This window comes from Ascidiella aspersa, chromosome 1 (genome assembly GCF_963924565.1).
Source record: "Ascidiella aspersa chromosome 1, kaAscAspe10.2, whole genome shotgun sequence".
Taxonomy (NCBI): domain Eukaryota; kingdom Metazoa; phylum Chordata; class Ascidiacea; order Phlebobranchia; family Ascidiidae; genus Ascidiella; species Ascidiella aspersa.
This window is the reverse complement of record NC_139447.1, coordinates 22,912,433-22,925,143: the sequence shown is the minus strand read 5'-3', so window position 1 is coordinate 22,925,143 and position 12,711 is coordinate 22,912,433. Positions and strand designations below refer to the sequence as shown.

Sequence of the window (12,711 nt, the reverse complement as noted above, 5' to 3'; positions counted from 1 at the left end):
CATACACATTGCAACGGTTGTTTATAATGGACCATAGCGTCAAATATATTTTGCTCTTTCCATAAAATAATAATAGTACGCGATCGTTTGTACTTGTAATTACTACGCAATCGTTTGTACTTGTAATTGCTGGTTATTTGCTTAAGGCCCTTTATTTAGCTTATCTTTAAACTGTCGTAAAGTAAAGAGGCTCTTTTGATGTGGACGAGTTGATTTGCACTCCAAATACGTTATTTGACGTTGTTATAGGCTAATATAATTAATTTAGTTAGTTTTTATTGCTTATTGGTTTCGCGTATGTCTTTACTTGGAAGTTTCGGATATTTTAAGTACGTAAGATGCAAAAAAATCAAATCTTGGTTAAGTGTTCTGTATACGTCACCCTTTTTTATAAAATTTGTTTTAGCCCCAAGGAGTCGTGCGTCTCATCGCATCACCTAAATTGAAAGTTTTGGTAACTTTAACAATGTAAAGATGTTTTTTGCTTTGCGCGAATCGATAACATCTTTGTAATGTAACTTTTGTATGCAAGTAAAACCTGTCCAACCTTTAAGTTTAACATCATAAACGAACTGCGTATAGTGCTCTTAAGATTAGTTCTTTATGATGTTACGTTTTAACGAGACTTTAACACGTCACGTTATGGCGTTACTTTGTGACGTCATCACTTAATTTTTTTCCACACCCAAACAAAAACCTAGATCAGCGCCTGTTCAGTGCAGGGTTGCTCAACAGGGGCCTTTTAGGAAATGACCGCTATAGATGGCTTATCCTTCGACGTTTTTTACTACATGTTTCATATTTTTTCTATTTAGAAAAGTTTATAGTAATAACTTTCGCGTATACTTATCACATTGCGGGCATCAGCATGACAATTGATGAACCTCTTGATGCTTTGGTAAAGGAGCTAACACAGCAATTACAAACTGACGACATGAAATATCTCCTTAAGGCTTCCAAAGATGAGTCAATCAAAGCTGAAGAACTAAAACAACTTTCAACGCCACAGGAGTGGCTCCGCTTGTTAGTAAACAAGATTTTGCTCACAAAAGGTAATTTTGGGTTTATATACATATACAATTCGTACGCGTACAGGCATACTTGGACAACTAGATTTATTTTAGCTTTTTAAAATTGTCTTAAATTTTAAATCAGTGCATTTCAGTTTTTCCAAAGTCAATTAGATATACAATAAGATAATTTTACCGTTTCCAAATAATATTAGAATTAAAAATACCAAATTCTTAAGATAAAATAAAACTACAGTATGAACTAGAATTATACGTAATTAATTCACAATTCTTGGCGATTGTTTATTGACTTGTCAAAAAAAGTCAAAATTTTGTCTTGTGTTTCAACTAAACTGTTTATTCAACTTTTTTTCTAAAATAACCAGCGTCTTGTTCTTTTTTTATTGTTGTTTATCTCTTTCATATGCCAAAAATATAAAAATTTGTATTTTAAACCCAAAAAATAACCACCGGTCGTCAGTCAAACATCTAAAACAAGTTACTAACAACGCGAAGACACTCATACAGCAATGCGTTGTTAAATCAATGTATTCCTAAAAGGTTACATATTTGGGGAAAAAATTAGGGCAAAATTCGTCAAAAATTTCAATTTTTTAGGTCAAATTTTCTCATTTTGTAAGTAAAAAAATAATTGCCCCATAGTGATGACCTTGGATAAACACTGGAATACCACAATAAATCTTCTATAGATATATTTTGCTGTATTTTGTGCAATAACTAAGAAATGTAAATATTTCATGCCGTTACTTTCCTTTATATAATGAGCAGATCTAGAGTTTTTTCCGCAACATACGGCCTGCGGCCCATGCTGGCACGTTCAACTGTACCTATTTATGTTTTTTATTAGCCAAAGTTTGTTTTGTAAAATATCATATCAAGGTTTTCAATAATGATGATCGGTTACCCAATCGAGCGTCGCGATTTTGTTAACTTTTATAAAATTCGCAACAGGGGAAACACCATCTTGGAACAGAAATGTTTCCGGTAATGTCCCGTTGTTTGGTCGTTCCTTGACAAATAGTAGATTGGGGTGATAAGGTCGTATAGAGCAAAGCTAGTAAAGCCGAAACGTTGGTTGAAGAAATATATGCCAGACGAACCTATTTTAAATATACTATGCCTGGTAGCAACAGCATATTTGTTTAGAGCAGAGCTAGGCTTATCCAAACGCAAACTGAAAGAATGGATAAACAAAATCTAGTTTAAGTTTTGCAAAAAAATGTTGCACTACCTCATTCCTTGATCAAATTGAAGATTTTATTGTATAGTGATGTTTTAAAGCTTTTATTATTCTTTTACAGATGATTTAAGCTTTATTGAACACGTATTTGAGCTGTGTCGTCGCCCGGATTTGCTGGCAATTATTCTTGAGTACCGCACAAAACACCTAAACATGGACAAAATAACTCCTACTTCACAACAGCGACGAATTAAAAGACTTAACAGCTCAGAAAAATATGCTAGTAAGTGTTTTAATGGTTTTACGATAAACTAAAAACGGTGACATGGTAGGCCCCTAAATAGATTATAAGGATAGTACTTAACATACAAAAATCTAGTAAAATATGTATAACATTTGTTACATATTTTTCTATGCCATGTTCAAAATTGGCAAATCCTGATTGGTTATAGAATTTACTGATGTATTTATAAATACCAAACAAACTTTGTCAGAGCTTGTCATAAACTCAACTATCTAACAGACAAAGAAATAATGGTTATTTCGGCGTGGCCCAACGGGAACTCGCGCTTTATAAAACCTATAAATTGTTTGAAGATCGGACATAAAACCTATACTGTAGTGTACATAACCTGTGCTGAGTGGGCTGTATTCTACGCCCTAAGCTTCGTCTTAGTGTAGTTGATGCAAATGCAAGTATTATTGAAGTCTTGTTTCAATATATATATATGTTGTCTACAGGTTCATTTTTTAGCTCGTTTGGTTGCCAGTAAAATGTGCAAATTAACACCCCTTCTTTAACTATTTTTTATATATATTTTTTATGACAACAGGCTAGCACAGGTTTATTTTGCGTGAATCTATAATGTTTTGTGAAATATAAATATATGACCGTTGCAAAACAAGATTAACAAAATGTTTATTTTTTGCATATTTTATGTGCTGGTTACTATACAACCTTACAATTGTGGAATCAAAGCCCTAACGAGATGTTTGTCAAATCAGCTTGATAAAAGTCAATACAACAGGCACGAGAAATTTGCTGTGTGGCCAGTGCGAAATGTCTCCTTGATTAAATTATAGCCAATTCCTACCAAATTAACACATTTTGTCGCTCTTCGCGCAACTAAGGATGAACATATTTTTTTTTATGTTGTCCCACTTATGCAATCGAAAAAAAAACGAATTCATTTTGATATGATATTATTTTTTTTAAATCGCAACACCTATAAAGGGGGCGCCGTAGAAAAAAGTTTAGAAACCAGCTCTGGTCTAATACCTTGTTATCTGACATATCATCATCAGCACTTTTTGATATTCGAAAATATATGTCGCATAATAATTTCTCATCGTACATTTACTATGGACGGTAATATTGTGATTAAGTAGTATATGAAAACCATAGCTCTTGTTAGGACGAAAACACCACGTCGAGTATCCGTTGGTTTAAGAAGTCGACTGATTGCCATTTTTAAATCGCGATTAGTTTTTTTGTTTCAAATAAATGATCCACTTGAATTTAATTTAACTTAACCTGTCAGGTAATTATATAGTAAAATTATTTTTGAAAAAAATTCATGCCGTATATAAATATAATATTTTGTTATTTTTTAAGGGGAAACGCCGGGGAACCATACACAAATAAGAAATTTCGACGATGTAAAACTTTCGGATCCACCCAAGACTCGAAGAAAGAGTACAGCGACATAAAACAATCTTACCAAACAGTTGTCAAAACGTTGTACACTGTACAGTTTTAAGCTTTTGTTATAACAAACATCTGATGCATCAGCTAAATTGCTGTGGTTCTCAAACTGTTTTTCTTGCGACTCCTTTAGAATAGCTTGCTGGAATTACGACGCAACCAAATATGGGAATTTCAATGTTTTTTCTTTGCCTAATTGCGTATCAAAAAAGCAACAAAACAAAGCAAGCAAACACCTAATTACACATACTGTGTATGTATATACCACAACCAAGACGAGAAATTTATATGCATTAACCTTTCACAAAGTTGTACTTCATAATACCTTGGTTGCAACATGGACTTTCTCTATGTAGCTTATACATTTTTGAAATTTTTTCTCTCCCATTTACTTTGAAACGTGTATTAAAATTTTCTTCCGTTTGCAGTTTCCGCTTTCGACAATTGCGTTAATACTATGATTATGTTGCTATGAACATTGACGGTGACCTGAAGAGCCAATATAATGTCTGCTCCAAACCAATGAAGATTCGCGTCTTATTCGCTTTTTGTTATCTTTGACCTGTTTAATGTGATTAGAGCTTTGACAATACCTTAAAATGATGAGTAGAATGTTTGCAAATGTTTCCCCCTTCCACGGTTTTCTTATGCCATGCTTGATATCCTGTTTAATAAGAGATCTGTGATCCGTTTCAGGAATCTTTAAAGAAATATTTCGTGCTAAGTTACAAGCTTTCCCAACACTGGAAACCTGTGTAACGACTAGAATCCCATTAGCTACATAAAGGCAAACTAAGGTTAACATATTTTGGGGGCTTAAAATCCGCTTTCAAACAGTCACCAGATATAGCATTTTATCTGGCCATTTAAGTATGACGTCACGAAAATACATCATAGCGTGACGTCTCCAACCATGTAAGAGATCCTTTTGTTGTTAGTCAAATTCTCGCGCGAATGTGCAATTAAAAATTGGACGAAATGTGTTCCGGTCGATCACGACGAAATAAGAAGTCAAATAATTCGCGCGGGAAAATTTGCCATTATAAATTCATACAGACAGCTTGTACCTCGGTTATCTTGATTAAATTTACACTGAAAAAACAACGTAATCAAGGCTAATTTTCTTGCGCAAATTATTAGACTTTTTAACAACCGGAATACAACTTACACGCCTACTAAACTATTATGTAAACAACCAATAAGATTTGTAAAGCAACAATTAACTACAGCGGAATTATCCATTACTTACAAATAGTATATTATTGATACGTGATGCAATATTCCAATAGCAAACTAATACTAAATTTACTAAAGCTCTGTCAACACAGCCACTTGCCCAATTACACGCTAAAGTGACCTAAAGATTACAATAACATTAAACACGTAAATAAAACGCACGCGAGGTAACACTTTTAATCAAGTTGGCTAAACAGACCAATCACAGTTAACTTGTATCGTGTAATGCATGACAAATGTTTACTGACTAAAAAGCGGGACCTTTTGTTTACTATTCGGAACGTTGGGACAAAGCCCTAAAAGTCGGGACGCATATAGTAAGCCTACATGTCACGAGCAATATTCGCAAAATTACGCAGTCCAGATCCGGCCTGCCGGGTTAATTAATCCGGCCCCGCGGCATATTTTCTTAACAAAAATGAAGTACAATTTAAATGTTGTAGGATGCAATTCAAAACTAAACTTTAATTTAGGTTAATCAACTTGTACGACAATTTATGAGGCTCACTTTTTATTAATAGTTATTTATATTTCCTTCGTTTAACGATAATCAAGTTAATAAAGTTCGACAAAAATGCAAATCTGGTCCGCGATGGCTAAGTCTTAGGGCTGAGAGTTAACCGACCCTTTATGAAAAAAGTTTAGTGAACCCTAGGGCCTATGATTACGCAGTTTCCGAAGTTCTATGTACGGACTACGCTAAAGCACGTCTTTCGCCAACTACAATACTATACCAAGATCGTTTTTCCCGGGTGTTGTTATGCTACGATTAGCGCAACATCAACGCCGAGGTCAGCTAAATATATGGACAACCTTTTGAGAATCTGGTTCAGTTAACAAAATGCCGACCAACATCGGCTCTTAGCGCAGACAGTGAACAACGAGGAAGGAGGAACATTAGCTGCGCCAACTCGGCGTTTTAAGCAATAAAAAAAGGCTTGACTTAGTGTTGTACATTGCCGAATATAGACACTTGCTAATCAGCCAACCTGAACGAAAGGCGAAAAAGAAAAAATACCCTGCGTTTACGGCGACTCTTGTGCACAAAAGAGACAAAAACGGCGTTTTGCGTTTGATTTTGGTTTCGAATTAGCTTAAAACATTAGCTTTAAGACAATGAGTTAAACCCTGACAAAACGAACAAAAACCGATAATATTGCACTTTTAAAAAGGTGGGGTCCGAACCACCAATCCCATGGATACGCCACTGGTTCTGCTTGATTCTACCACATTTATAATCAATCTATCACATAAGCAATAAATCAAGGTAACCAAGCGCAATAGAAGCATTTCATCATTTGATGTATCAAATCGCTAAACATTTACGAACATTCCTTTCTTATAGGTTTTTCGGCCTTTCTGAAGTATCTTAACCTGGTGAAAGTCCTAAAAATTGTTCTCCATTATAATATAGAGCAGTGGTTCTTTCCTAGGGAGCGCCGAGCAATCTTTAAGGGAGGCGCGATAGAAGAAAAATGGTTAATGATTTTGCGATTTGCTAGCTTTTGGGCTGCACTGCAATAGAGGATCATATGAAATTAAGGGCTTCTATTAGCATTTCAGGAAACAAACCCATTTTATGGTAACAGCAGCCAAATTTAATTTATACAATCCACTACGAAGATAAAATAATTGGCCTAATGAACAATAATTTTACAATGATAGCCTATACGTCAAGGGTTGCAAGAAAATGGATAATAATCTCCCTTACATAATCATTGGTAGTTTATTTTGTTAAAAAAAAAACTATTTCGAAATTTGGCTTAGCCTACTGCGATCAAAAGTAACGTCGTTTTTTAAAAAATATTTAATATTAAGCAAAGTCCTTGATACATCTGGATTATTGCATTCAGTCAAACCCAAGTCAAATACCTCCGGGAACGCCGCGGCTAACATGGCATGTGTTTTGGGTACATTAGGGACACACCGTTGGCGAAGCACTATTCTAGGTGAAGTCAGGTTGAGATAGGCAGAATTTTATTATTTTTGCTTTTTTAGTCGTTCCTACTGTTCGTCACATAAAAAGCTTCTTGGTGACGTATCTTACAACAGTTGCGATGTCGGGTGAATTAGGAAAAAACACGAGGTTAAATTTTCGTCACACCTCTCACGCATTACCCCTTAACTTATTGAACCCACAGTTCAGAATACTGTGAGTGTAGCGTTATAAGTAATAATTAGTGGATAATTTGGAATTTATTGCATTGTGTATTTATCAAATATGTTACGATTTATGATTTTTCACTTTTTTACGCCTTTTACAAAACACTCGCTGTCATTCTGAGAACAAAGCATTCGGCTGTTTCACACATGAATAATGTTATATCGTGACACATATTTCCGTTATAGATAAAAGTATTTCACCTGTGTGAACGCGTTATTGTAACAGTTCCCGGCTGACAAAAAGGCTTTCGGGATATGATATACATTTCCGCTTTTCTGTGTCGCCTTTGTTTTTGTTCATGCAAATTATCACCTTTTATAAGCAGCGCGTTGTATCAATATATACCAATCCAGTCTTGTCCAGTTAATAAACGGAATGGTTGCTGCTGCAAGGTCGAGTGATTGTTTTCTGAGCTAAGGTTTAATACGAAGCATATTAGAATTATGAAGCAGAAGATGAACAATTCAATTTGAATAAGACTTTACCACGAACAAGTGAAGTGAATCATTGAGACTAAAGACACTAATGAGACTTGAATTAGCCCCGCCTGCGTCAAATGATGCCCTCCGAGTGACGAACGAAGCTCAAGAGAAGATGTGCCTTAATCTGTACGGACCACCTACAAACGATCGCCTGAAATCTATTGTGTTTGGCACCTGCAAGAAGCTAGCTGTTGGAAGAATTGATCTCGTCGAAAGATACGTCGCAAGACGCTCCATAGCGTCAGCAAAGCATTTGCTTGGAATTCGAAACACGAAATACAAACAAGCGTTGCCGATAAAGACATCACCACCGTTTGAAATCATGGAAAACGAAACGGAATTATGGATTTCACAATAACTGATTCTGCCTAGTTTATCAGGTGAAAAGCTATTATACTTTTGAAAATATATATATATTATATATAATAAGTAAAAATATAGACCGAAAGGTCTGTAAGTTGCTTTTATGTGACTTTTGGTTAAACCATTATGTATCGCATTTCGCAAATTATGTATAGTCTATATCTATGAAGTCTAAGCTTAAACGTCAATCGCACGATCTTTTAATAAATTTTAAACGAGCTTAATTTTTGTTCTTGGAGCTCAATAGTTTGAAATCAACGCGTTAAACTTGTGAATCACGACTTAATTTTGTTGTGCACGAAATAATTTCGTGTTAAATTTCCGAATTCTTTTAAACATTTGGTACGTTTTGGGTTTTTGTCTGTTTTTCTCTCATCACGCAGCCGCGTTTACACACGAGTTTAAATACCTCTAATCAAAAAGCATAACGATTTATCCACATGCGAAACATTAGCTTTCAAATCACAACTTTAGGAACACCCCATTTCCTGCCTTTTGTTGAAAGCAATAGTGAATAAGCAACAACTTCAAAGCGTATTTTCTTGTGATTCGTCGTTATTTTAAAACTTACATTGAACAAATTGTGCAAACTAAAAAAAAATGCAAATTTATAAGGGATGTTGCTCAATGTTAAAAATCATTAGAATTTAATTCCGAAGCAGCCGCCATGTTATATTCACGACGGCAATTCCTTTTGTGCTGGAGTGTCTGTAGCGTTATAAGTAATAATTAGTGGATAATTTGGAATTTATTGCATTGTGTATTTATCAAATATGTTACGATTTATGAATTGTCACTTTTTCACGCCTTTTACAAAACACTCGCTGTCATTCTTAGAACAAAGCATTCGGCTGTTTCACACATGAATAATGTTATATCGTGACACATATTTCCGTTGTAGATAAAAGTATTTCACCTGTGTGAACGCGTTATTGTAACAGTTCCCGGCTGACAAAAAGGCTTCGGGATATGAAACATTTCCGCTTTTCTGTGTCGCCTTTGTTTTTGTTCATGCAAATTATCACCTTTTATAAGCAGCGCGTTATATCAATATATACCAATCCAGTCTTGTCCAGTTAATAAACAGAATGGTTGCTGCTGCAAGGTCGAGTGATTGTTTTCTGAGCTAAGGTTTAATACGAAGCATATTAGAAGTATGAATCAGAAGATGAATAATTCAATTTGAACAAGACTTTACCACGAACAAGTGAAGTGAATCATTGAGACTAAAGACACTAATGAGACTTGAATTAGCCCCGCCTGCATCATGAGCAACACGGTAAAATTTGGGTCAATAGCCATGCTACCTTGTTCCATTACTTAAACCAGTGGTTCTCAACCGGGGTGCCGCGGCACTCTGGGGTGCCATTTCTAATGCTCAAGGGTGCCTAGAGTTATTTTAAAATCTTTAAAAATCTGACTTTTGCTTAACTCTTAGCCTACAACTTCTTTTGTAAACATTAGAGTGGAATAAATCCAATTATAGGCCTACCTTCCGACGTTGTGTAGAGTTGATGTATGTTGTACCAGTTTCCTTTTGTTGTGACATTCTAGTAAATTACCTACGGAAAAATCTTGCAGGGGTGCGGCAATCTATTTGTTATTTCTGAGAAGTGCCGCTAGCCACAAAAGGTTGAGAAACATTGACTTAAACCTGTGTGCGCGAATTTGTCAAGATTCGTAAAATTACGTTTGAGTCGCCATTTGGAGGCACAACCAAATCAAAACCTATTGGTAGCGCGTAGCATTGTCTCTTTTATTTAACCTTGTATCTCTAAAATCGTGGTGGCGCAGCTTTCCAGTGGGGGTCAATCAGGGGCGTAACCAGAAAATCAAAAAGGGGGGCCTAAATTTTCAACTTATGGAATTCCCCTATTCTTCGTCTAACGTTAATGAATAATGACGTCATAAAACAGTGACAGTATGACGTCATAGAATGGTGATTGCAAGACATCATAAAAAAACTCGAAACAGCCAAATACGTCGAGCAAAAGCGAGCACGTGCGTCGTCGATAATCCTGTCAGGCGTCAGCTGCGAAACCACAGTGTGCAATCGTTAACTTCAGGCAAAAAAACAAACCAAGACCGTAAAATATGTGCAAGTTCCCCAACAAACAAAGAGGGTCAGTACGAAGCTAAAAATCACGAATTCCGCTAGGTGGCTTAAATGTTTTTGTTTTTTCAGCCTTTAGGGGCGCATTTCTTGCGAACAGTCAACCCTGAGCAAAGAGTGGAGGAAGGAAGTCACAGTTTTCGTGGTTGCTTTATTTTAAGTAAACCCCGTGTATACGCAGTTAAGAACACGAATTTAAAGGATTCAGCACAGAACGTATGTACACTTAATCGCTATTGCCTAACAAACAGTGTTATTTTTGGCGCTGGTCTAGAATCCTACCACAATGCAAATTATTTGGGTTAGGGTGCGGGGTTAGCGTTTGGGTTAGGGTAGGTCAAGTATTACTATTAAATAATGAATATATTAATACTTGACCCACCCTTACCCAAACACTAACCGACACCCTAACTCAAATATTGTGTGTTGTTTTAATAATGTGGTAGGATTCTAGACCAGCGCCTTATTTTTAGTTATCTTATGGACTTATGTATAAACACTAGCCCAGTGGTTCTCAAAAGTTTTTTCAATTCCTCCCAGTCCCAAGAGTCAAACACTGTTAATTCCTCCAAATAAAATCACAAAAAGAAATACTGCCCAAATTTCACAGTATATGCGTTTTTATGATTTATCTCAGAGATAACAGTAAACATTGCAAAAGTAGGGTATATTACAATTGAAAACCAATACAAAAATGCATATAACTATTTTTCCGAACGAAATTTACATTATCTTCAATATGTGTATGGTGATTAGAAGGCCTACCAAAATAAAACATTGTCCATGGTAACCAGGATATGATTAAATTGGCATAAATGTGAATCTGTACTGTCCGGTTTTGCTTTTCTTTGGCCTTAAGGCCCTATTCTGATGGATTTAGGTTGTATCCGATAAATTTAGGCCTTATTCTGACGAATTTAGGCCTTATTCCGATGAATTTAGACTTATTGCGATGAACCTAGGCCTTATTCCGATGAATTTAGGCCTTATTCAGACAATTTTGATCTTATGCTTGATTGCTGTACTGGATATTACTGCATATTTGGCTGTATTATGTCATTGGTTTAATACTATAGTTTTACACATTTTTCTGGTTTAGGTATTGTTGCTTTTTAGGGCTTATTGTGTGTTCCCCTTTACTTTTACGTATTTATAAAATTATAAGCAAAACTAACAAACTGTATAAAAAAGACACCCTTGTATTACACAATAGATATTGTAAATCAAACAAAAAAGAGTCTATTATGGCATAGTTAACACAATTAAAACAGCTTATTGTCCACAGATAAGCTACGGTACTTTAAGTTTTATATTAAGCAAATCCCCCCAAAGGGAGACACTCCCTTTGAGAATCACTGCACTTAGCCACTGCCTAACGTATGTTGGCAAGTGCACCAGGCTTTTTTTAAGACCGGGGTTCTTAAACTTTTTTTTATCACGGACACCCAATTTCGTTTTGCTTCGCGTGGACCTTAGTAGGCAAGAAATTTTCAGAGATGATGTCATAAATTGATGTCACAAGACAAATAGGCTTTAAAAACCTGCTTATTTTGGTCCAAAAGTGTTAAAGTGAAATGGAGTTGGAGAATACATTCAGTACAAAACCGTTTTTTTCATTAAACTCTTTTCTTTTAAAAATTGATTGCTTCTTAAATATACACTAACATTTCAATTAGACCTTCATGGACCCCCTAAAACTAGTTCATGGACCCCCAGTTCAAGTACCCCTGTTTTAGGGAGAGGCTATTTACCCAGACACCAAGTCTGTATTTCATGGCCTGTTGCATTACAATACCTTTCCGCCAGAGATCTTTGGCATGAATGATTGTCCAAAATCACGCCAGTGACGTCATTTGGTGTGCAATATTGCCAGCCTAGTAAATTTACCCCCCAAAATTGTTGTTTTTTGCATATTTATTGTTTTTTGGCGTAGGATTTCGACCTAAAAAATTTTGGAGCAAATCTTTGGCGGACACAAATTATGGAATGTACGTAGGTTTCATAACACTCCACAGCGAGATCTCGGGTGTGCAGCACCAAATTTTAAAAGTGTGCAGGTGTGCAATCATGTTTTTTGCATACCTTAGGTTGCATATCCTACCACAATTTCCCTTCTTTTTTAGGTTTAAGTATTTTTCTTAAGTCTGGCCAGACACCAAAAGAGTTCAAATTGACATGTATAATCACTAACGCAGTAGTTCTTTTTTGTTAGTTACCCTGTCGAACTCTTATATTACTCTAGAAGCATTGTTGAAACATGCCATAATATTCATAGTGTATAGCGTTAATAGATTCCTTAAAGTATACAAATAACAGAGAAAAAAGTATCGAAGTTTTCACAGAGCTTTAAGTAAACTATGTGCTAATGTTTCGGAGGACATTCACATGGAAACTCTGAAATAGCCTTTTCAAACTTAATTAAGAACCACTGTACAAA

At 35.6% G+C, this 12,711-nt stretch overlaps 1 protein-coding gene across 1 annotated transcript; it reads left to right on the top strand.

The window, feature by feature from the left end:
- The first annotated feature begins 825 nt into the window (after window positions 1–825).
- LOC146168320 (astrocytic phosphoprotein PEA-15-like) lies at window positions 826–4,343 on the top strand. The gene is made up of 3 exons (XM_083390009.1): window positions 826–1,052; window positions 2,333–2,494; window positions 3,827–4,343. The coding sequence occupies exons 1-3, from the start codon at window positions 869–871 to the stop codon at window positions 3,919–3,921; spliced, it is 441 nt and encodes a 146-aa protein (XP_083246135.1). The 5' UTR covers window positions 826–868; the 3' UTR covers window positions 3,922–4,343.
- The last annotated feature ends 8,368 nt before the right edge of the window (window positions 4,344–12,711 follow it).

Coding starts and splice junctions, on each gene's coding strand:
- LOC146168320 (XM_083390009.1), top strand. CDS start 869: ATGACAATTGATGAACCTCTTGATGCTTTGGTAAAGGAGCTAACACAG. Junction 1,053..2,332: donor CAAGATTTTGCTCACAAAAG/GTAATTTTGGGT, acceptor ATTCTTTTACAG/ATGATTTAAGCTTTATTGAA. Junction 2,495..3,826: donor CAGCTCAGAAAAATATGCTA/GTAAGTGTTTTA, acceptor TTATTTTTTAAG/GGGAAACGCCGGGGAACCAT.